This window comes from Periplaneta americana, chromosome 1, assembly GCF_040183065.1.
Source record: "Periplaneta americana isolate PAMFEO1 chromosome 1, P.americana_PAMFEO1_priV1, whole genome shotgun sequence".
Classification (NCBI taxonomy): Eukaryota; Metazoa; Arthropoda; class Insecta; order Blattodea; family Blattidae; genus Periplaneta; species Periplaneta americana.
Window position 1 is genome coordinate 175966032 of NC_091117.1, and position 26785 is coordinate 175992816.

Below are 26785 nucleotides of genomic sequence, written 5' to 3' on the forward strand. Positions count from 1 at the left end.
TTTCTAAACCCTCCCTTGCAGCAAATTCCTCCTCCCAAACCCTACTGTCTTTGAATGAAGTACTGTTTATCTTTTTTAACTGATGACTGATACTACACAATTTTAGACTTCCTTATTCTTTCTGGTGGATTTAATTTCATAAAAAGTTCCATGAGGTTGGTACATTGGAATTGGAGGCATACTACAACAGCCCAATTTATCAATGAACTGAAGAAGAAAAATTATTTCAGAATAAGTTCTTTAATATGTTTTGCATTTGATAGTCAACAATTCTAACCTGTTATTTGGTAACTGTAACTGGTAACAGAATTTCTGCTCCAACGAAAATATGAGATTTACTTTTAACTCAATATTTGTGAAAACACATACAGACAAATGCAGGTGTTGTAGAACTACATCTGGAGACCTTCTGTGTTTTATCCACAGTACTAAAGATATCACATTAAAACAATCTATGACGAAGCAGATTATCCTGAGATGATGATGTTTGTCCAATGCCTAGGCACTTGACAATGAAGTCATTCCCTATCTTGCACTCTAATATTTTTGTACGATGTCATCTTCTTGTAACAATGATTTGCACCTTTTGATGTGTTCCATATTCATCTATTCATTTACATCACACAATAGATATTTTATAACTCCAGAATGATCCTGAGATGTAAAGCATAATATAAAACTGCCTTTCTTATTCTACAAGTTACTGTCAATAAAAAATGTGAATAGGAACTAATTTCAGAGAGTATATTAAAAGAAAAGTACAAGTTTGCTAACATTGTATTTCATTGAAGTGTTTCCGTTTATTTTTTACTTATTCAGTAAATTAATTTAATTTTGTATGTAATGAAATTTATGATTGAAAAGTGCACTAACATCATTTTTACTAGAATTTTGAAAATGTATGAATGGAGTTCCACTGCATTAGAAAATTCTTTGTAACTAGAAACAATATAATCATTTTGTACCTACAAAGTTCATTGAAGTTCAGTCTTAAAAGTCTAACTTTCTCAATAAAAATGTTAAAATGAGTGCCTACAATTGAAACAATTAACTAGTGCAGAATTAAATGACTGTGGAAGGGATGATTTTATTTGGAAGATGCTGGAGATAAGAAGGAATGGGAAAGGAGAAGAATCAGCTTGGCAAAGGAATGTTTGTGCATGCAATTACTGTAAAAAAATACACAAAATCAATTCGTACAACCTTCCTCTGCCATCCGGTTTTAGCTGCACATTCGTTAAAGCTTAAGTTTCACTTTGTGCTATGTTACTATGTGACACCTTCGCTTGCACTGGAAGTTAAATCAGAAACAGAGAACCTAGAGACCAGCTGCGCATCCCTACTGACTAAGATGCAATGTCTAATGCAGTGCAGACACCACGCCATTGCTAGTGGCGCCAGACTTTTCTGGACGACTGGCACGTCGAGAAGGGGGCAGCAGGACCGGGAGCAACCACAGTGCCAGAAAACCCAGCACATGCAGAAACAGGTACAGGTGCCTGTCAACAAAAGTAATCACATTTTTTGTAGTTAAACTACCATTCTTCAAACAAAGGCAACGACAAATCTGCTGTTATTCTCAATGTAATAAGTTCTCTTTCTAAACAGTCATTGCCTAATATATGACTACATGATCTCAGAATTTCGTAATTTTAACACGAACATTTCTTGATTTATAATTTAATTTAAAAAAATGCAATAAGAAGGAAACTGTTAAGATGGGCAAATATGCTAAATGCTAAACTTGAACTAACTGATCGTTTTCCATGTCATTACATATAGTTAACTAAGAAATTGTCATCCCAGTGCATATCACTAGTTCAGAGGTACGCAATTTCAAACTTGGATGAGCATCATATAAATGCTCAGCATGTATTCCCTAAGGGCATTCACATCGTAGATTTGCAACACATAAAAGAACTCCTCTGAATAAAAATTGCTCCAGACAAATTTATCAGTATCCTCTCTTATCCAAGTCTGCTACTTTACACAGCAATATTTCAGGAAAACAAACATTAAATTTTAACACCATTGTAACAGGGTTGCCAACCCTCCTGTATTTAGCCCTAATTTTTAACAGTCTCTCGACTTCTGTATTTTTCATCTCCTCGAGAATTTTTCTCCCTTATTTTTGCATAATGTAAAAATCTATTTGAAACATTTAATTTTCTCGTGACTGAAGGTGATATATACGATGAACAGGGCCGCTGACAGGAAGTGGCAAGGGGGGAAAATGCATTGGGGCCCGTCAGCTTAAGCAAGCCTAAATTTTTGTTATGCGCATTTGCGTAATTACTAATATTACAGTTTTAGTCACTTGCCTCCAATATAAGAACATTTCTTACATGTTTTGAGTTTTACTATTACAAGGAATATGATTTAATAATGTTACTTTTTACATTGTTGAATGTAGATTTAGACCTAGATAATTGAAAAGTTTTTCACTGAAATTTATTACGTATCCCCGACTAAGGATTTCTGAAAATGTATTTCGCAAAATGTTTTCTATGGAATGAAAACTGTAATATATTTAAAAGTCTGTTAGTGCATCAGTTTGCTTCATTATTTATTCTGTGTAAATTTATTGTATTCAGAGCAATAGGTTAATTTGTTTGAATGGGCCCTAATCACAAGATTGCATAGGGGCCCATGAATACTCTCAGCGGCCCTGACAATGAATTCTGTTGTTCCAGAGATGTGCAATCTCTGTAGAAGGTAATAGTTGCCAGAAATAGTTTCAGGGCTCAGTAGTTTAAAATCAAACAATGTTAGAGCTACAGATTAAAAAAAAAAGAAACTATTAAGTTGTGCTGTAAGCATACCAGGCAGCAAAGCTCATGCAGAGTGCGTTTTCTCTTATGAACAAGTGAAAAGATGTCGGAAAAGGAGCACAACACATCTAATCAAACCAGAACTGTAAATCACATTTAACTGTAACTACTCATGTAGGGAAATTTTACAATTTGTTGAAACTATTAAGCAAGGCAAAATGTTTCAAAATATTCTTAATTTAAGCCTAAATACTAAGTGTAGAATATAGTTGTAACCGAAAAGAATAACAAGTCTACGTAAAGATTAATTTTTGGTCCTACAGAATTTATCTGTTATGGTAACAATGGTTATTAGAGGAGAAAAATTTGCTCTGGTGCCAGGGATCGAACCCGATTTCTTGGTGGGAAAAACACTAGAGGATTGAACTTCAGCGTAGCTCAGTGGTTAGAACACTTGGTATGTAGAACCAAGGATCCAGGTTCGATTCCCGGCAACGGAGCGAATTTTTTCTCCTCTAATAACCACTGTTACCATAACAGAATAAGTTGTCAATTTTCTATGTGAAATATTATATAATCTCCCGTATTTTCTTCAAAAATAGTTGGCAACCCTAGTGACAGTTGTGATATATTTTTAAAAGGTTATTAAAAATTTGCAGAGGACATAGAATAATAAGCACTTTGTTTTACAACCCTTCAAAGTTAGCCAACCTAACGTGACAGGGTTCTTTCATATTCTATAATTCTGTAACAAGCACACCCTGCTTTACAGCCCTTCAAAAGTAACCAACATAATGACGTTTAGCAACCTTAAAATTATTTGGCTTCAGCAAAATTTAAACTTCATATATAATGGGTTCTTTTATATATTTTTAATGCACTTTCAGCTTCAGTGACTAGTCAAATCTGAAGCCTCTGCAATGTGCTGTAGACTATTTTACAGCACTGACTGGCAATGAGTGTGCCAGTATTAATATGATGGAAGATTGATAGAATAATGGCACAGAAAATGAAGTTACTTCGTGAAAATCCACCTCAACAGCATCTTTGTCCATTAAAATTTCATTTGAACTTGGTTTTTCAATGTTGAAAACTGTATTACTGCACCTAATCATTCAGAAAATAGCCTACCGGTAGTGCATGATCTAATAATAAGTATAGTAACTGCTTAGTGACTACTTAAGTAACTATTTTTAATTAACATGCAATTTCTTTCCATTTTGTGTGACTGTCTGAAAGATTCCCAAACAATATGATCAATAATAATATGTTGACAGGTACTTACAGAAACACTTGGATGCTTGGCCAGAATTCAAGCAACAAGAAGCTGAAAGTGATGTAACCCATCACAATACGTGTTGTGATCATTGTGGCTACATCATACATGGCCTTCATTGGTCTAGAGTGTACAAAGTATTCTCGAATACTGCGTCGTACCTGGAGGCAAATATATAAGCCATTTCTTGTACACAACATTTCGGTATAAGCATTCAAACCAGTAAAGTTGTCCATTTACCGAATTAAATGCCACATAAAGTAAAGTCCATTATGATGTTAAATTCATCTTACTCTAGAAAAAGTGATAAAGGAAAATCAGTGTTTTTAATCAATACCAGTTGTTAACATAATGGATCTATATTCAGTTCATGTGTTCTTAAACGCATACAAAGCATACAATAACGTAGATTTCGCTATAATAGCTACAGGAAATACTTCTAGACATGTAATAGGCCTATGGTAAAAGATTTGGTTCCGTGAGTGATTAAATTGTCACTCAAGTGTTTTGCTAGTAAATTATTCTACTTTTCACAAAATTGTTATAATCCCATTTTGTTTAAACAAAATCAATCTCAATCACAGTGGAGACCAACGAGAATGGATCCACAAACAAATATACCAGCATGTATTTCTGATGCAGAGGTGCCAACCTTTGAAGTGGGATATCTGTAATCACATCTTATTCACCCAACCCCACAGAACTGAATTTTGATAGTGTTGTGGAAGTACATGATTTTTTTTTGTATTACAAAATTAGACCACATTTTAAAGCATAGGGCAAGATCTGAATATTACGAGGCGTGTTCTTAAAGTAAGTTCCAAAAGGGTGTAGTAAGTAAACGGGAAGATATTTACAAACCATTTTTTGTTGCATTATATTCCCCACAATTCAATTAATTCTCAACATAATCTCCACCATTATTGAGGCATTTATCGAGTCATGGCGCAAGTCTTTCTATCCCCTCATTGTAGAATTCGCCCGCCTGCGATGCGAACCACTCCCGCACTGCTGTTTTCACTTCATTGTCGAGGAACTTCGTAGGGTGCAGGAAGAGATGAAAGTCACTCGGAGCCAAATCTGGGCTGTAGGGGGGATGGTCAATTTGTTCCCAGCCAAATCTCGAGATGAGATTTTGCGTGTCACGAGCTGTGTGTGGCCATCTCCTGACCATTCCATCACTAATGGCATCATCACCATACACCTCACAAAGTTGACGATAAATGTCAGCTGGTTTGATGTTTCTCGCATTCAAGAAACAGATAACAGACCGTATCTCACAGTCGGTGGGGTGCTCGATCACTTTAAACATTTCAACCAATCACAACTAACCACACACACGGACTGAAGCTCTGAAACTGCATGCACAGCTTGCCTGAGGACTGAAGAAGGAAACATGCATGCACAAAATAATGATTGCAGTGATGCGATAGCTTTAATTGAAAACGGAATTTACTTTAAGAACACGCCTCGTATATTTGGTCCTGTAATACAGCAGTTACGAAGATTCGTATAGCTACAAGAACTGTAGACAATTAGTGAAGAGTTCAATTCAATTAGTTTGTAAACTAACTAATCACACAAAGAGTGTTATGTGAGATTAATAAATTTTTTATAGATGAGATCTGAGGTTTGAGTCCCTTTAGTCAGTTCTCTATTTTGATTTATGGATTTTTTAAATTCTCATCATGTAAATAATATCATCTTACAGATATAGCACCACATAAAATGATAAAATCTGTAAACAATTGACAATTGAAGACCTAACATTCTAAATGTGCTAAGTGCATATTTTTCAAATTCCATTTTATTCAATCTAAGGGAGTAATATCCATATGAGAATACTAAATTGTCTTGTAGCTCAACTGTAAAGCCTGGTTCAGACGGTGCTTGTTTCCATGATGGATTCCAAGGTGGCTGCACTGATGGCTACCCTGCATGCTCACTTGCTGGAAATAATGCGCTCTGGTGGCTGCTTTGGTGGCTAGCTTGCTGGATTTCGAGGGTAGGTTCCTTGCTATTTTTCGTGTTGGTTTGCAAGCTGGAACCAACGATGTGATATAGTATCACCACTGAAACCATGTCGCCATGTTCGTAGTTTTCCAACTAAACCTTTTTTTCTGTGTTCTTTAGTTTTTAAGAAACAGCAATTAAATGTCGGACTTTGGCTGTTTTGTACTTATGGCTTAATTACCTTATTACATTTACTATTGTTAATGTAGGACTTCAGTTGTTTTCTACTCATGGTTTAGTTTATTTTTGACCATGAATGTTGGCAACAGATGAAACAGCAGATGATTTTCCAATTTGAACTGTGAAAAAAGCCAGCTCCGTGAGAACAACAACAATCACCGAAGCCAACACGGAAGCCAGCATCATACCCACCACAGCACCCAGTTGCTAGCCAGCAAGAAACACGCAAGAAAACAAGTACCGTCTGAACCAGGCTTAAGTGACTCATTCATGCACCAAAAGACGGTGTTTTAGGCATCTCAACATGCATTTCGCACTGTGTTTTTCATCAATACCTCAGAAAGTTGTTTTTGGCACTTAGCACATTTAGAATCTTAGGTCCTAAATTATATGGAACTTACTGATCTTGAGGCAAAGGTAAATAATGCACCACTCATGAAAGTGAGGTAGTATCCAGGGTAAAAGCCGTGCCACAACGCGGACAGGGCATAAGTCAGAACAGTACGATAACGAGGAGCACGTTCATACACCACCATCCGCAACCATCGTGTCGTACCCTTGTTCCACTGTTCAATACTATCACGTAGACTCAGTCCAATCTGCGAACAAGAATGTGGCATTATTGGTATATCTATTAACAAATTCACATTAAAAGGAATTTACAATAACCCAAGCAGCCCTCTATGTGATCAAGAAGAAGAAATGACTGAAGACCATCTTCAAACCTGTAATGCTCTACCTGCTGAATTTATAATAGAAAAATACTGGAGAGCAAGAGTGCTAAGGGCTTCACTGCCAAGGGCTAAGCATTAGACAACAATAACAACAAATTCAAAATATGATAAATGTTGTTACTGTTATCATAGTCTTTTTTTAATGGAATGATTAGTTTGTTTACGTGACTTTATTCAGGCTTTCATTTCACTCTTGATTACACACTTTTAACACTTGAAGACACCTCCTTATTAAAAACAGCTTGACAGGGAAACCCTAGTGGACATAGACATGCACTGTTACAGAATTCTGTTAAAAGAAGCCGAAATTAAGCTCTCTTTCTGTCAGCTGATTGAAGCTGTAACATGAGACTAATGTACCAATTGGCATTTATTTTATGCTTAAAAAAGTTGTTCCTATAATTCCTTTATCACTTATGGTGAACATCGATTTTCTAGACATAAAGGGACACTTTATGGGGGAAGTCTAGTTTTTCTGTACTCTAATATAGGCTGTTTTGAGAATTTACATATCCACCAGACCTTGTTTAAAGAGAAAATAAAGGTTGTTTCCATCTCTCCATCATGAACACGGGTCGGAATCCACTCGCAACCTGTGTCTAGAGACTGGATCACCTAATCTTAAATCATGAGTGACTGTAATTTTATGTCCCTCTCTTTCCTCTAAACCCCACTTGTGTGAGAAATATTGGAGAGCAAGAAAGTTAATGGCTTTATGTCAAGAACTTAACATTAGTTGACAACAACAGTTTTAATAATTTCGTTGTTTTGGAATTTTTTGCTTGTCGAGAAAGCTGCCTAAGAGATTTTTAAAAGAATTTTCTGCTCGAAATGCAATACCAACCAAAGTTTCCTTGTATGTTTTATATATATAACACTTCCAGTTTCCCGAAATTTGTTTCAGTATTATTTTAAAGAAGGACGTTAACTGAGTGAGTGTGAAAATCAGAGAATACTGAAAATTATTGCTATGTAATTTCTTCTCCTTCAATTGGTAACAAATAAGGAAGGGAAAAAAAGCCGTCATATAAGCATTTCTCCTCTTGAATGTAGTTCATTATACAGTAGTTCTAAATTACACATCATTTACTGCAAATAATATTAACTTAAAGAATAATGGTAAAGTATACTGAAAAACTTAAGTAATTGATTAACTAGCGGACTTACTCATGTTAATTATCACGATTATTATAATTAACACGAGTAAGTCCGCTAGTTAATCAATTACTTATATTCAAGTGTTAAAAGTAGTGTACGCAAGATTCAAAATTGATTAAAAACTTACTTCAAATTTAAGAATATCAACATTTGAAATGAGATCCCAGCGAGCTCTTCCTTTTGAGTCATAGCCATTGAAGCCAAGCCCTGAAGCATTGCAGATTGCATCTGCCAGCAACCAGGCGTGGTAATACTTAAAACGGCATACAGTTGTAGCTATCACAAGGTACAGCATCTTGCTGGGCATTGAGGTCTCTTCTAGAAACTCCGGCTCTGCAAACATAGAGAAAGTAAACTGTTCTACATATGTACTTCACAATTTATCAGAATTAATTACATAAATTTTTAGTTTTTGCAAAGCAAAACTAAAATTATATTCTTATTTTGCATACACAAATATAGGTGTCAACTAACTATGAGCTTAGTCCCTGATATTTTAGATGCCTACAAAAGTGGAATACCGATAGAGAGGGCGAGAGATACTCACATTTGTCAGAATGTTAACGAATAGCACATTTTAATTATTAAATGTTCCATTTCGGAGTAACTATGTGAAACTATATACATACCGGTATTGGTGAGATATAAAACAAGACAAAAACGCAACTTCATTTCTTTTACTTGTGTGTCAAACAATAAAATTCAAGAACCTGACTTCTGGGTTAGATCACTCAATTTCTGCTTCTCTCTTTTCGCTTCCTCCTCCTAATACTCATCCTTAATCACCTTTTCCCCTTCTTTCACTCCATCATCGTCGTCTCCCTCTCCCTCCTTTTAACCTCCCCTTTACATCTGATAATATATAGGCTACCAATTGCTTCTCCAAGTTGGGGACCATTCATCATAACTTGATGTACTTGAAGATGACAATGTATATTCATTCGTTCATAGTTTTCTGGCCAATGGAATGTCTTTCACTGCAAACCCAGCATTGCTCAACCTTCCCCATTTTCCACCTTCCCCTTAGTCTCCACATACAAATGTTTAGCCTACATCTCAATGTTGGGTCAATGTATATATTTGCTGAAAATTATATATTAGTCAGTACATATTCAAATATTGATGCATGGATATTTCCCACATAAGGCAATTCCTTAATAAAAAATAAAACACATTCATAAACATGTGACAAGAAGGAAATCTGCAAAACATCGATATTTACGTAGAATGTGTATTTTCGTTAAGATCTCTAAGTAGATTTTTTTACACCACTGTCATCACTAGAGAGTGGGATTTAGGCAAAAACCTATGTTTTTCCTTGATACACACAGGCTAGAAATTTAATATTTACATTTTTCATGGAAATATATGTAAAAATAAAGAGGTTTATTCCCGGTCGGGGCAAGTTACCTGGTTGAGGTTTTTTCGGGGGTTTTCCCTCAACCCAATGTGAGCAAATGCTGGGTAACTTTCGGTGATTAACCCCTGACTCATTTCACCGGCATTACCACCTTCATCTCATTCAGATGCTAAATAACCTGAGATGTTGATAAAGGGTAGTAAAATAACCTACTACAAATGTACCCTTTAAAATGTGAAATGTGTGGAAGTTTCTTTTAATCCTAGAATTTTGCGTTAAATAATTGTTGAATCTTATAATATCTGCGACATTCTTTAACAAAAAATAGCCTTTTTTTATTTTATAGAGCCTAACTAAAGGAGTTCAAGAACCTATTTTAGGCACCTAAAATGCAACTTTTTAGGGCCTAAAATTACGCTTTGTAGTCATCATCTACATATTTTGCATTGTAACAATATATTTCTTCTTTAATCTTTACAATAAGAAACTCAAATTTTCAAACAAACTTAAAATTCGTTTGTTATAACAGTAATAATAAAAACCACAGCCAATACAATATTGACTATTACCTATATACCCAATATATATTAATTAAGCTTTCATTTTAAGCAGTACCGGTACCTTTAAGTCTTTGTATTGGAAACGAAGGGATAAGGCTGAGAAAGAAAACTGCACACAGTACTGAGCAAACGACCTTCTTGAAGACCACAAGATATGGTGATGGTTCAAGTATCACTTTCCTGCTGTTGGAGTTGTTGTCGACATGGCCCTGCAATCAGAAATTAAATCAACTCACCAAAAGAAGTGAGTCTACAGCACAGGACTAAAGGGAAAACTCTGTTCAGTGAAATAGGTAATAAAGTAATGTAAACCACAGAACACCAACAGATCTGTTCACATGGTAACAAATAAAGGAGACACTGCTATTTCAGAGATCTCAACACCACGAGCATGCGTTTGCATCATTTTATTATTTCTTTGGATAGACTACAGCAGAGCACAAGATCACTGCATGAAACACAGGATAGACGAGTCACCCACTGTTTTCTCGCCTCACATCATAATAATGTCTCTGTAGTTACAGCATGAAACATACCTAAAAAGGTCTTTGTCATATGGATAATATAAAATATACTAATTTTTGCTGTACACTTGAGTTTAATCTGCAAAGTGTATTTAATCAGTGACTGACATCTATGAGTATTGTCACAGTTACTACTGGATTGTATATCAAACTGGAGTTGAATTCTAGTGCAGAAAACTTTCCTTATCCCTGTGCAAAGGTCTGGTGCAAAATACTAGTGCGATATTTGAATTGATTATTATTGAAAGGTCACATGTCCACTTTTTTTTTTAAATTGAGTTATGTCCACCATCATATTCTTCTTAATGTAGCACACCATTTGCTGAAGAAAAGGCACGAGTATGTGCACTCTACCGAATGTTACAGTGTAAAGAAGTTTCCGTTTAGTATTGAAAGGGCACGTCTTCAGGACATGTGACCTTTCAATAACAAACTCTCTTTTTTTCCTATCATTCTTTGCATGATGTATAATATAAAATCTCATGATTCCATTCTTTGTTTAAAACAGTTACAAAATGGCAAGTAGTTGAATTATTAGGAAAAGGAGTGCCTAAAGATCAGAAAATATACTTTCAAATTTCGCGGTATTCATTTATGGTTTTTTGATGCTAAGTTCCCGAGTACAGTGGTTGCACATGAATATATTGATGAAATAATGACACACACATTCAAGTTACTTCATAGAACTAATGAGATGTACCTTAATGACTTGAAACTACTTTAAAGTAAATCATATTATGGAAAAGTTCCAGTAAATAAGAAAAAAGTTGAAGATTTCAGAAAACTTATGCAGTATGTACTTCATGAATATCTTCAATTTTATGAAGAAATTCTCCAGTGGCCGATAGAAGAAAAAAACAATGAAGATGACTGAAAACTTCAGAGGAAATGTTTAATGAAGAAACTTAAAAGTTTTATGCTTTTAAGAGATTTTGCCTTAGCTAAATAATGTTCTTAACAGTTAAATTCTTAAGTATTTGTTAGTCAATAATAGTTGAAACACATTTAAGAACATAATAATTCATTTCATTATATTTTACTTACTGTTTATTATTAAAAGAGCACAAGTCCATCATAAATATTATTTTTTTTACAGTTAAGTTATAGTGATGTTACTATTAGTTTATGCATGTAAATGTAACTTTACACCTTTGTCCTCGAATAAAAAATATCTGATTACACTACAAAGTAGCATTATCAAAATAAATAGTTTTTTGCTTCTCCTGTAAAATTGACAAAAGTGGACATGTGACCTTTCAAAAATAATTGGTTCATTTATATTCTCAATTTCTGTATGTGAGAAATATTGGAGAGTAAAAGAGTTAATGGCTTTACTGCCAAGAACTCAGCATTAGTTAACAACAACATACTGTATTCTCAATGGGTAATAGTTGCTTACTGCTGAGGGAGGTGGATATTTGAGGAAGCTGTGTCCATGGATGAAGTCGATGTAGTCCCTGTAGAAAAGTATGGGCCCACACATGAGGGCCTGGAAATGGAACATGTAGCTGAAGTACTCCAGTGCTGTTGGCATCTTCCTGCAATATGACATTCCTTCCTCATTTAAAAATCAAAGCCATTTTAGGTACTAATTATTTTCTTCTTTTCCCTGTAATTCTCACGAAGTCATATTAGCTACAAAAACAGCATATGACTTTAATTTTCATTAATTCGTTTGAAGTTGTAATTATGGATATTTTCCATATTCCTCCCAAGTGTACAATTTTTTTCCCACCCCATAAGAAGGCACATGACTGTTTTATTAGTTTGTCTAAAGAATTGTGCATTTCTCTGTTCGTTTATCCTTACGTTATATGTGTTTGTGCTTATGAAAAGGGACCACTTAGCGGCTTTTAATTTCAGATATAATCTTAAAAAAACAAAGGGATTATTCAAACTGCCTTTGGCATGATCACATCCTAAGCAATAAACCGTATAATTATTGAAGTCCTATGTCAACTGGATCACGTTCAAATCACTGTCTATATCTGAAACTATAAAGCTGCTAAGTGGTCCTTTCTAATATGTACGCACATATATTTTGGGTTTTTCGACTGACACTAGGAAATCACACAATGATTCTCTCATATCAAATTGGTTTATCAGGTTTAAAACCTTATCTCGTAGTGGAGACTTTAAAGCAGTGTTGGGTTTCTTATAAGAACGGTTACTATCATGGTAGTGATAGGTTAATGATAGTGACAGATCCCAAGCTGTAGCAACATGGTCAAAGACATCATTCCTAGGACTCATGTTGTGGAATGCATGGTGGTTCGGGTCCTCATGAGGAAGGAATTTCAGTCAGTGTATGGGACCAGCATTGTAATGAATTTAGGTAGCTATGATAGATAGTGAAATCCTGTTTCGAAAACCAGGGGATCATCATACTGACCACATGATACCTACATTCTGATTGGATAATCACCTCCGCTGAGGCATGTAGACATGAGGCCAGCAGTTGGCTGGTCGATTCTAGTCCTTCCTGAGCTGTTTGCACCATGGATTGCAATGATAGTGATAACAGCAACAGCGTTAATTATATTGATAATAATGATAATGACAATTATAATAAATTATACCGTCCTCATCATCACTAGGGTGACCAGATTTTTAGACACAAAAAGCAGGACCCATTCCTAAAAATGAACCTGTAAAGCATAGCCTTAGGTTTTTGCTATTTGCCTTATATATCATATTATATAGCTGCCCTTCAGTAAGGGGTGCCAAAAGACACAGCATATTAAACAAATAAAAAATAGAAATTTGTAATGTAACTTTATACCAAAGCAGCAACTAGTTTTAATACAATACGAATTTTCAAATTACGTAGACTAGTAGATATCACAAACGGCTGCAACAAAGGAAACGCTGTATCAATAATAAAAATATATAATAAATTTTATTATGAAGAGTTGTAAATTGATATTTTGTATTTATTACTCATGCTCGCTATGAACTATTTTCTAATATGACTTAGAAAAATACATATACTGTGCTCCAACCACGAGAAAGTCTCTGCCGGATGAGACGAAGCGGAGTAATGCTGTGAATGAATGTTGATGTCATAAGATGTCCTAAGGTCACACACGTGGGTACTCGTATCTCTATTGGCTTGCTGTCACAGCACAAGCAATAACATTGATACACACATGTTTATACTACCCTAGTTACAAAATTATATCACTTTTAATCTCCTGGTCTTTTAATCTCTCCATACAGGAAATAACAAATGCAGGAGAGCATAACGATAATATTATATATCTATTTCGCTCCAATAGATGACGCAATAGTAAGCACATTCCTTTCACGGTTGATCTCCTGGTTGGAAAACAGTACATAATGTAGCTGTAGCATGATTATTCTTCAATTTACTGAGCAACTACATATTATTTATTTGAACATATCAGTATTCCTTTCAACAATTGCTGCTGTCCAAGAATTCAACACAGCTGTAATTCAGACTATACCTTGTGATCATGTATTTTAAATTTTCTGCCTTCAATCTAGATTTTTCATCTGCTAACATATTATTTACTGCTGCGAAGTAGGTCTATTTCCTGTAGTTTTCCTCTTCACTTATTTTCTCTGACAGAACAGAAAACATAGAACTTATGCTTCAATTTTATTTCGCAGGACTTTTAGCAGAATACTTCTAGTAGGATAAACTTAAAAAGCAGGATATTAATAGGAATTTCAAGCTTTTACACGGGCCGCAGGATAAGGGGCTAAAAACAGGTGTATCCTGCGAAAAGCAAGACATTTGGTCACCCTAATCATTACTCATGGAGAGAATAAGGTAGATTCAATCACTGAAAAATTTCATTCTGCACACATTTTTACAACAAGAACATTGCACAAAGAAAACTTCTTTCACATATTACCTTGTCATACATTTCTTATATTTACAATAGGAACATAAACAATACTTCCTTAACACTTCATATAATAAGAAAACAAGATAAAGGTAATAAACGATTCTGGTCAGTTTTCTGCCAGTTCCTAGATGATCAAATGTCGTATCAGGACGTCCACCTCTGGTCTAAGTAAAATAGCTGAATTTAAAAAATACAATTGTGGATTTCTTTGAAGCAAACTGATGTAAAAGCAATGGACCAGAAGAGTATCAGAATCTTCTGTCCACTTGTATACTTAGGCCAAACGTGCATCTTGTGTCGTGTCCATTGTTCAGAGGCAGAATAAAAAAAGGTTGTCATTTCCAACCGAGTGACTTCAACAAGCAATGCTGTGGAAAGCAGTGAAAAAGAGGCTGTTCCGAAGGCATTCAAGAAGATAAGTCAGAGAAAATATTACACAACTAACTCACCAATAAAAAAGATGACAGCACTTGAGTAGTTATTTTTTCGGATTTGAACTTTAAAGGGTTTTTATTTTACTATTTCCCATACTGGCAGAGTATCATTCTTGATTCCTAAAAGTAAATGCCATCATTTAATATTCATATGATTCAGTGCTCTGTGTCACCATTACACACAAATACAGATTCACAAAACTAATTTCTTCTGAAAATCTCTTCTATATAAAAGCTAAATAATTAATTTCTTGTGAAACTATTTATATATTTTCTCATCACAGATTCTTATTCCCTTTCAGAACATTCTCGACGACCATACTTTTGGGCTAACATAACCTTACACTACATGGACACATAGAGGCTCTTTCATAGCATGGGTTCAACATGACATCGACCTCTGTCATGACATCATGTTGACATCGAACTAACATTTGTAACCTAAGTAGGATTTGAATCCAAGCCATCACGTCCACACAATGAAACAGCTGCATTTAACAAACATTCTCATGGGGGCAGATAATAAAGTTTTTTTTTCTTCCACCATGTTAATAATGTCAAAATAAGTGTTATACAAATGTTGGCCATTCAAGCGCAATTACGAAGGTCATCAAGAAAGTAAGTTTCCCTAAGGCTATTTACAGAAAGAAAACACAATTTCATGGAAAGATTTATTGGAACAGATACAGCAATTGTTGAGCTATTTTTCAACATATTCCCCACCGGAATTGAGACATCTGTCATACCATGGGATCAACTTTTGTATCCCTGTGTCATAGAAGTCTGCCAGTGTGTGACAGTCATCTGTATCTCTTTGTTGATCCCACAGTAACAGAAATGTCGCAATTCTGGTGGGGAATGTGTTGAAAAGTGGCTCAACAATTTCTGTATCTGTTCCAATAAATCCTTCCATGAAATTGTGTTTTCTTTCTGTAAACCGCCCCAGAGAAACTTACTTTCTGGACGGCTCTCGTAATTGCGCTCAAGTGGCCAAAATTTGTATAATGACTTGTTTTGACATTATTAACATGGTGGAAGAAAAAAAAACTTTTTTTATCTGCCCCCGTGAGAATGTTTGCTTGTAAACCATTGCATAGATTACAGCTGGTTTTTGTAAATACACAAATGCTTATTTTTTCACTTATAATCCCACAAGGTAAATGAACACCCTTGTTTACCTTATAACATGGTACTTCTGATCTGCAGTGAGTTCATCATCACGTCGTGTGAGTCCATCGTGAAGACTAAATGCAAGACTTGTGACTTTTTGTGTGATCACCATCAGTGGCCCTAAAACAAACATGTCCCACTTACTAACAGTCAGGTCATGGTACACCATTAGACAAGTCACATCAATGAATTGTTGGTTTTTACATTGGAGACCCTGAGTCAAATGCCAGTTAGACCAAGTGGAACTTGCAGCAGCCAAAGCTGGACATCAATCTCAGATCTCTATTCCCACACACACATACGTACACAAACACAGATGTGACTCACATGCAGATGTAGACACAACGTGCAGAAGCAGACATACACATGCACACAAACGTGACAAATTTTTTTTCAGCTTCACATATACAGTAACATTGAAAGTTCAAGTGAAAATTTTATAATTCTAGTAAGATTTCCTTTTTACATTTGCTAATAGTACTGTATTCAATATTCTACAACTTTACTGATGTGAAAAATTATGCAATTAAGTCAATTATTTCGACGTAAAAAATCATCTACCATTTAAAAATATGTTGTCATTATACAAATCTTATAGACAGGGGTGCATAATAAACATGATCATGGATTTCAGTTACAATCTGTACTAATGTACTCACTCATTTTAATGAAAAAGAAAACAGTACTTTCTGATAACTGATTAGACGAACTGGTCGTCATGTGTAATGCATACATTTGGGTTAGTGGCACTGAAGGTAACAACATTTTTTACGTAATCATTTTTGATAAAAGGTACATTTTGACAGAGAATAATAATTAATCTAAATTACGAATTATTTTGGGTGAGAGTAGAAGTTAGAAATTTGTGATATCAGCCTGAATTACTCCTCATAAAAGAAGAAAAACTGATTAATGTAAATGAGTAATTATTGTTTTGTCATAGTTTTGTTCATATTTCAAATATTGAGATTTCAGAATTTAAAAAAATTCTTAAAGTGTATTTTCATTTATATTCGATACAAGTGAACTCGCAAAACTGACATATGAAAAAAATTAGGAAACAACACGATAAACTACACACAAACATGCACAGAGCAATTTGGCTTCAGGAAGTAAAGGTCTGCTGCAATCGGTGAAAGATAGCTAGAGACAAATAAAGAAGCATATATGTAGTATTTGTGGATCTGGAAAAGGTTTTCGACGTAGTATATTGGAATAAACTTATGGGGATACTGAAGAAAATTGATGTAGATTGGAAAGATAAGACTATTCAGTAATCTTTCTATGAAACAATGAATCAAAGTCAGAGCAGGAGAAGAAATGTTAGATGGAAGTGGAATAGGGAGAGGATACCCTTTATCACCTACTCTGTTTAACATCTACTTGAAGAATTTAGTGAAGAACTGTTTTCAAAACATGGGAGGGGTGATCCACTACCACGGATTAGTCTTCTTACAGTGTTTCGTCTTCAAGGAACTACAAACCAAAATTATGAAGTGTACAGAGTCTTTCATAAATAGGTAACGAGTCTATCGAAGTTAACTATTATGGATAATTTTTCGAAATAATGTTCATCCTCACGAGAAAGAACCCTTCCCGGTGCAGTACAGTCAAATTGGAAACAAACACCCCCTTCCCTTGCTGCCAGAGCTATTAAACGAAAGAATGGTTAGTGTTTTAAACCTCTATTAAAACACAAATGTAAAAATAGTTTCAATTGTTGACAAATTATGGTGTACAATTTTCAAAATGTCTTCCGTTCTGCTGAATGCACAAATGCAAGCGAAGTACAGTATCAGCTCTTCATGGATTCTGGTGAGCATGTTAGACTAACAATTTGTATCATGTATTCAATTCGTTCCAGTAATTCAGGAATGGTGCGTGGCTTAGTCACATAGACACAATCCTTTATGAATCCCCAGAAAAAGAAGTCCAAGGGAGTCAAATCAGGAGATTGCGGAGGCCAACAGATTGGGCCTGTGCGACCGAGCCACCTGCCTGGAAACGCATCTATGGAATAAACGCTTAATTTGAGTGACACTGTTTCCAAGTTCAAACCAGGCAGCAATTATTCTCTTCTACAATAACGTTAAGCAGCTGCATGGCATTTTATCATTCCAGTCTATCACAACAATGTGTATAGGCATGGCCATGTGCCATTATCCTTGGTGTATAGAAGGCCATGCTCCAGGTCATTTTAAGTCCTTGGAGTATAGAAGGCCATGCTCCAGGTAATTTTAAGTCCTTAGCATATAGAAGGCCATGCTCCAGGTCATTTTAAGTTGGCATCAATGCACATTACACAAGAATAAGTAGCTTCCTCTGACGACGAGGGGAGGAGGTATTTGTTTTCAAATCGACTGTACGGCAATGGGAAGGGTTCTTTCTCGTGAGGATGAACATCATTTAAAAAGATTATCCAAAATAGTTGATTTTTCAATAGACTCGTTACTTATGAAAGACTCTGTAAATGTGTAATGTAAAAAGTGTACAAAAATAATTAAAACATGGGTTTCATAGACACAACCTTCTATTCATCTTTGTTTCTACATAAAAATGTATCCTTAAGTTGTCTATGTGGCATTTATGAGTATACAATATCTTCCTAAAATTTATATAATTGTACATATTTAGGAAGATGTTCTAAACTTTTGGCCACCATTGTATATTTATATACAGACTGTTCTACTGTCAAGGATACTGGGACAATAGTGAGAACAGCTGTGTTTTTCTGTTTCACAACGTCCATTTCGGAAGATACCACATACACTTTCTACTGGTTATAACTATGTGCATGCATACATGTGCAATGTGCGTACATATGTTCATGTGCTCCGCAACATTTGACTTGTAACTTGTATGTCTAAAGAGAAAGGAAAATATTAAGATGGTTTAAAGCTTCTTCAGGCGAGGCATCAATGTACAGATGACATCAGTGTTATCAATCCCACTTAACCTGTAACCTTTCCAATTAATTTAAGATCCAGTTGGGTCTTAGATATATATCCTACGCTATCTGACCTTTTGCAATTAATGATAGTTTGAACAAGTGGTTAGAGCAGACATTAACAAAAACGAAAGCTTATTTATCTAACTTTTTGCAATGAATGATATGATACAGTTTGAACGAGTGGTTAGAGCAGGCATTAACAAAAACGAAAGCTTACTTATCAAAAAAAACACGCAATTTACAAATAATGATAATTACAAGTTCATAAAAATGCTATGAATCTGTAATATGCAATGATTAAAAATATTTTCCCACACTACATAACTAACTGATTGAAAATTATCATATACAGCATGATTCATATAAACTCATTCATGTGTTTATTCATTTTTTTAACAGAAATACATCACAAGGTTTCATTTTCCTTTCAGATTACGTAAGAGGTCTTGGAGTTTCATTAATGTGTCACGTGGAATCTTTAGGAGTTTTTTTTCGAAACTTGCAACTGTCTTATTGTTCATTTCACACGTCATAGCAATCTAGTCACTGTCAATGTCGTTTAAGATGCAATGCACACTACAGTAACAGCTGTTCCTTGTTAAAAAACACTGGGTAACAAACTCGGTCGTAGCAATGCAAAGGGCATACCAGAGGGAATTTGGTGTTCGCGATTGTCCAGGCAGGAACATACTAGTAGCCCATACACTTACTGTTTCCTGTGGGGTACAAACCTGTAGTGATCAAGTCTGTGGTGATAATTCGCGGCTGTCTAAACTGCTGACGCACATACATGACAATAAAAACCTGGAGGCTTAACCAACAGCCTAAGCTAGCTGGTACTCGAATAAAAAGTGTGCTTTCATTTGTGCAATGGTTTATTTAAATAAATCTTCGTTACTAAATTCAACTAGAAATACCACTAAATGGCTACAGGACAGAGAAAGGTTCACATCTTTACTAACAAAATTAAAAGAAAACAACCCACATGATTTTAGAAACTACCTTAGAAAGGATGATGAGACTCATCTGAAGTTCTTACGCTTGGTAGAGAATCATCTAACTATGCAGGAAATTAGTAGAATAAGGCAGAGTATTCATCCAGAGTAATGATTAACTGCAATGCTAAAATTTTTCACTAACAGAAGAAATTCCGAAGACCTTAAATTTGCAGCTGAAACACGTAACTAATAAAATAATTTTAGGAATTTTGAAAAAAATACTTAAAAGTAAAATCAAATTAAAACATTACAAAACTGCTGATTAGTACATTTATTTAATTATTGATATTTACTATTCAGTAATCTAATTCCCAGAGGTACTGGGTTGGTCAGACACTGAAACAATAACTTCGCAATATATGCCATTCTGACTAGTTTCCCTTGTTAATTCTATAAGTAAATCTTCCATTAATATTTTATTGATACTATTCAATGTGTACAGTCTTTGCACTTCGTTCATTTGTCTAAATTTCGCAGCTATACTTATGATAATGGCTTCCAATTCATCAGGGTTACTGATGTAGAAAAGGAATAGAGAATGTCCCATGCACTACTGAAAAATGCATCTTTTTACGACAGAATGAAACAGGGCAACTTGAATTTCCCTCCCTATAAAGAAAACAATTATGGTTTGAACTTTTACTAGAGAATAACTTAAATGGTAACTTGTTCTCACAGATTCATGAGGTATGATACAAAGCCAATTTTATAACACTTTCTCTGAAATAAATAAATAACCGATAAAAAAAATTAAATAGTAATATGATTATTATTATTTGGTAACATAGGCGGAGAGAGACCCGTTTTCTTGGGGGGGGCGAAGTAAAACCTTAGAATCCCGATATAACGAGGTTACAGGGGATATCATTTACTTACTCCCCTGTTACAGCTTGACCGTGGTACAGTATATCGAAATATGATCATTTAATAAAAGTATTTTTGGGGTGCATGTTTCTTATAGTGTTACATCCATATCCACGATGTTTCGGACCGAGTTGTATAGGGCTTCAACTGTAGGTCTACTACAAATTATAATAGCACATATGGCAAGGTATGCAGGAGCACTGACCCCTCCCCCCCAAATTTGTCTGAACTCTTTTTTTTTTTTCTATTAAAATTACAAAATATTGAATTCAAAAGACATTTCTTGCTTTTGTTTATGAATGGGATATTATTTGTAAATGCTACCATCGTACCATCTTTTTGAAAAATGGCTGTTTTCACAAAAAAATTTTTGGACTATGGTTGTTTTATGAAAACTACTGAAAATTTTCACTCCTTTAACATGGACTATGGTGTTTTTTTTCACTAATACCTAATTCAGTAGATGGCCACTGCAGACTTCTAACACAGGAGTACAGGCTGTTGCAAAAGAAACATTACAGTGCTTCCATTCCTCAAACTACGTATAGAAATTCTTATACATTCAGGAATTTAAAATAAATATTATAGTCTAGACACATGATCTGAAGACATTAATTCGTCAATTTAAGCACAGAAACTTAATCATAAACAAAAGCAATATTTTCTAATCTTAATAGGAAAAAAAAAAAGAGTTCAGACAAGTTTGGGGGGGGGGGCAGTGCCCCCCATAACTCCGCCTATGTTTGGTAACAATTTCACCTTAGACCTGAAGCCGGTTCTCATAGTACACCATAAATAAAACGCTAAATCAGACAATAAAATTAATGTCAAGCATATATTTCTTCAATGTAGCATTATATAAATCCATGCATATATTCTGAGAAAATTAGATGCAGCACTCCAGAATATCTCGTTATTACAGTTAGTATCTCGTGCCAAACGATTTACTTGCGCAATAGCTGACAAATGACATGTACCTCCCAGCAAGGCTTCACATCTACGAACTTTGCTTACAGCATACCTGTGATGTCTAGTGTGTAGGAACCGTAGTCATATATCTGACGGTGCAGATGGATGCATGAGAGATATATTAAGGCCACACCCAATACCATTCTGCAATAAAGGATGTTACAATTACGATGGAAAATAACTGCAAGTATGACAGACAAGACATTTCGAATTATGTCACTCTCTACACATAGCAACAATGTCATATTCTACAATGAGCGTATTACACATTCACACAGTTTCGATGAACAAATCTGCTAGTCGAAAAACTTGTAAAAGCACGCCCTTTCAAGTCAATGTGATTTACTTTCTCAAATCAGTAAAAATTGTCACATTCTTACTCTACAAAAGCTGTATAATATAGGAAATCTAATTCAAGTTTTGTTTCTAATAAAAGAATGCATTTAACTTGTTTTGCATTTGTGTAAAAGATGTAACTCATTTTGAAATTGAAGTGTCCAGGACTTGCATTTTACTTCCAGATGAAAAAAACCGGTTAAAATGCAAGAGAAATAGGTTTTGGGTAAAGATAATATGCATATGTTCATAAGGAAGTCGCGCAATACCAGTACTCTACTAAAGCACGTTACAAATTCTGTTTAAATTATAATATGAAAAGTATATTTTTATTAATGATAGAAAATCACAATGACATTCATCACTAAAGTACTATGTTACAAATACACAGGAAGCATCTTTTTGCTCTCTATTTTATGGTCAAATTTGAGAGGAAACAATATTAACACATTTACAACAATATGAAACAATATGCTACTGTATTGGAGAAAGAAATCATACCGGTAGTACTTTGGTTAGCAAATAAGAAAAATATTTCCTTCATTCAGTTAAATTTAAAAAGGAACAATTGAGTATACTGGGTTCACACTACTTTAGTGTCATCTTCAGAATTTGTTTAAAAATCTCGTGCAACATCTTCCCACTTTTTTTTTTCATTCTGTTCCCTAATCTGAGATAGAACTTCCATTCTGGCCCAGCTCGAGGAAAACCTCAGATGGGATTACTTCCCATCTTACTCCATAGTGAAGAGCTATCAATGAGCACACATCACTCAGTTCTGGAGGTTTGAGCACAGAGGCGTACGCAAGGGGGGTTGGGTGGTTATCAGGTTTGAAATCCCTCCCCCCCTTGAACTTGAAAAAAATGACATATTTAGATTTGAGTATTTTTTATTGATAATCATTTACCTATTATATATCATAACTATATATCATATATCATACCTATCATAACTATGACTAAATATATACACGATTATTGTGTAAGTGTAATAATGACACAGCCACCAGCATGGCTCAGTCGGTTAAGGCGTTTGCCTGCCGGTCTGAAGTTGCGCTCGGACGTGGGTTCGATCTCCGCTTGGATTGATTACCTGGTTGGGTTTTTTCCGAGGTTTTTCCCCAACCGTAAGGTGAATGCCAGGTAATCTATGGCGAATCCTCAGCCTCATCTCTCCAAATACCATCTTGCTATCACCAATCTCACTGACGCTAAATAACCTAGTAGTTGATACAGCGTCGTTAAATAACTAAAAAGAAATAATGATACAAGCACTTTTTATTATACAAAATTAAACAGAAGTTAGAATTTGTGAAAAACTGGATGGCTGTGAAAAAAATTACGTTTCAAAGACTTTATTAGGATATTCATATGTTCTATTAGAACATAGTAATATTAATAAATATACCGTAATATAATGATAATAATGATGATGATAATAATAATAATAATAATAATAATAATAATAATAATAATAATAGACGCAAAGAAACAAAATTTAAAATAACGACAATGTAAATTGTGAACAATTTTAATAATGACTCCTCTCCCAACAAAATTCTGCATACCACACTGTTTGAGCTTAATATCTCTTTGAAGTTCTGGGATCATTGAGCTCACAAAAGAAATGGCTATTGCATCTGAAAACATGGCTGATGAATATGACTAATTTTGCAATTGATCATCAGCTGCTTTTGCAATTGGTCTCATTATTCTCCCTTGATTTCGATCGAAAGATTTGTGACGTTTTTCGACACTGTGTAGAGTCGAATTTGTAACATAGGAAATAAGGATCTCCAATGGTATCGAAACGTATTTCTTTCATATTTAAGAATTTAGCTGCTTTTGCATAGGCCTACTCATTTTCACAAGTTTCATAATTTAAATACGTCACCATATATCGAACAAAAAGATACTGGTAAACACAGTAAAAAAAATCCCTCTCCCTCCCTCTCCCCCTCTCTCTCCACCCTCTAAAAAAAAGATCGCAGTACCGGTATTTTAGTGTAACACCTTCCACATGTTCTTCTTCGGACTTTTCAGATTGGACTACAATTACCTGTACCCATCACATCATAAAAATTTAAATATTACAGTTCTGATTTGTGTAGTTTTTAGTAATGCAGAATTCTGGCAAAAGTAAAGTTGAGATAACACTTTATTGAATTCCAGTATTCACTGACATGAGAATGTAATTTTAAATATGAAAAGATGTAACAGGTTGCAGTAATATTGCAAAGCCAAAATTATTGGTACATATTTAAAATCATCTAATTTAGCACGTTATTAAATTAAAGATATTAACAAAACATTACTGATGATTTAGACTTATAAATGCCAGAGCCTAATATTAAAATTAAGTTAATCTGATACAAAAACTGAGTGTCACTTTGCTGCATGTAGAGGATGGCTTAACAAGAATTTGTGTATGATTAAGTACAGGGAACAATGGAGAACAGATCCTCCTACAAAATGAGAAAGGAAAAAAATAAGAATGACATGGCAAACAACAAGGATATGCTTTGAAAATTGGAAGAAAATTCATGATAGTCTCTCACAGGATGGGGGGGGGGAGGCTGATTTATCAACAAAACAAGCACCACACTAGGAAGATCGTACAAGTCTTCACAGTTTTTAAAAAAAGCAATGTAAAAAGAAAGACCTTTGTCCATATTCATTAAGGAATGAATATTCTTTATGAAAGGTGAGCAAAACTGGATTTTATATCTGGGATGCAGTACTGTCACCACTTTCAAATTTACGATAAATACAACAACAGTACAATATAAAGGCAACCAAAATATTTCAAAGACCCAGATTCAGCACTTCGTCTACCTAACAGTCAATCTGTTACTAAATCTGATGTTTATATAAAGGATGCTAAAAATGTATATTTCCATAAAATTTCGAATTTTGCAGTATCAATAGTTTTTGTCTTTAAAGTTTGTATAATGAGAATATAATCGTGGATAAAATAAACATAAAAAAAAAAACAAAAAATCAAAGAAAAAAATATGTTGCATTCTACAGGGTTTCCAATCTCGAGCGGACCCAACACTTACCATCCATTTCCGAGCCTGCTGTAACAGGACCTACTATCACTGTGAAATATTCGAACTGAATCTACTCTTCAATGTTATGATTAAAATATAGGATTTAGATGTAATATTAAATACTACAACAGTATTTAATGTTACTTTACATTACAACAAATGTTTGAAATCATGTCCGTCTGTTGGTAAACAAGTTTGTCATTATTTCAATAAACTGATAAACACTAGGCCCAATTCTTCTTGGGAAATTTTATGAAGAATAATTAAGAATGTCAAGTAAAGGAAGCTTATGTAACTGATGAGGCACTTCCGAACTCCAATATAAATTGTTTTGGGAATTTACGTATCATCAGTAAAAATATCAGTTCTGGTTTACAATCCTATCATGTACAGACTGCAGGAATCAATCACAAAGCTGAATTTTAGCGTTGCTATTGGAATTAATCAGTCTTTGAACCAATGAAATACAGTCTGATCCGTTTGGGTATGGATAATATTAATTTATTATTATAAAGCTATTATGATAGTAGGCTAGGAAAAAATTCTTGCTGGTTATATTACGATTAAAAGATGGGAGTTTCCATATATGACAATCAACAATGCATAATCTGAAAGAACAAATGAAAATCGTAGATGATTAAAATAGCTACTACAAATCAACAGCGGGCACAATGTGTTCTTTGGTATGCTAAATTTGAGAGTGTTAAAAGAGTTCAAAGGGAATTTCAATGTGAGTATGGTGTGCGTAATGTACCTAAATACGATTCCATAATGTTGTGGTATCGAACATTTGTAGAAACAGATTCTGTGTTAAAAAAAACATGCAGGAGGTCGCAGGCGAAACCCAGTACGAGAGCAGCTATCTCTTGGCTTGGTCCCCAAACTTCCCAGATTTAACTCCTTCTGACTTCTTCGTGTAGGGTTTTGTTAAAGACATTGTCTCTTCACAGAAACCCAGGAAGCTTTTCAACAAATTATCCCTCTTACGTTACAACGGACATGGGCTGAACTGCATCACCATTATGAGTTGTGCAGGGTGCGCAATGGGTGTCATGTTGAGTTCTGAGGAATCTCCCATCTTTCAGTGTTGTATGCACAAAGTTTCAACAAATAAAGTTCAGCAGTAAATGTTTTACGGTGTTTTTATTTTATCCATACCCAAACAGATCACCCTGTATTATATGGTAGCAATTTCTATAATTTTGTTGCTGTATATGCAGATTCACGTGAAACTACATACTGTGCTACTAGATAATTGAGAAATCCTTTTTTTTTTCTAATATTGTTCCAATTTCATCCAATTTTTCTTCGGAATATGTATGATAAGAACTTTCTTGTGTTAAATTTTAACGTACCTTGTTAACACAAGAAAGTTCTTATCATACATATTCCGAAGTGATACAGTGTTAAAAGTTGTGTAATCAAGATGTACAATTTTTTTTCTCCTATTCAAACAGTCTTTTTCCTATTTCTTTTTTGTCCAACACTGAACCAGTAATGCGAAACTTAAGGTTTCTTTATCACCGACTTGCTTGGACTATTTACACCAGGATATTTTCT

At 34.6% G+C, this 26785-nt stretch overlaps 1 protein-coding gene across 1 annotated transcript in view; it reads right to left on the minus strand.

Annotated features, from left to right (window-relative positions):
* Positions 1-544: 544 nt before the first annotated feature.
* Positions 545-26785, minus strand: part of oys (lysophospholipid acyltransferase 6) — a 57299-nt gene continuing 31058 nt past the window's right edge. The window contains exons 4-11 of the mRNA XM_069832679.1: positions 21889-21980; positions 16064-16175; positions 11976-12114; positions 10114-10261; positions 8260-8465; positions 6642-6839; positions 4057-4208; positions 545-1499 (exon numbers count right to left, since the gene is read on the minus strand). Of these exons, the coding sequence (XP_069688780.1) occupies positions 1361-1499; positions 4057-4208; positions 6642-6839; positions 8260-8465; positions 10114-10261; positions 11976-12114; positions 16064-16175; positions 21889-21980 (1186 nt within the window). The 3' untranslated portion in view covers positions 545-1360. The remainder of the gene's footprint in view (positions 1500-4056; positions 4209-6641; positions 6840-8259; positions 8466-10113; positions 10262-11975; positions 12115-16063; positions 16176-21888; positions 21981-26785) is intronic.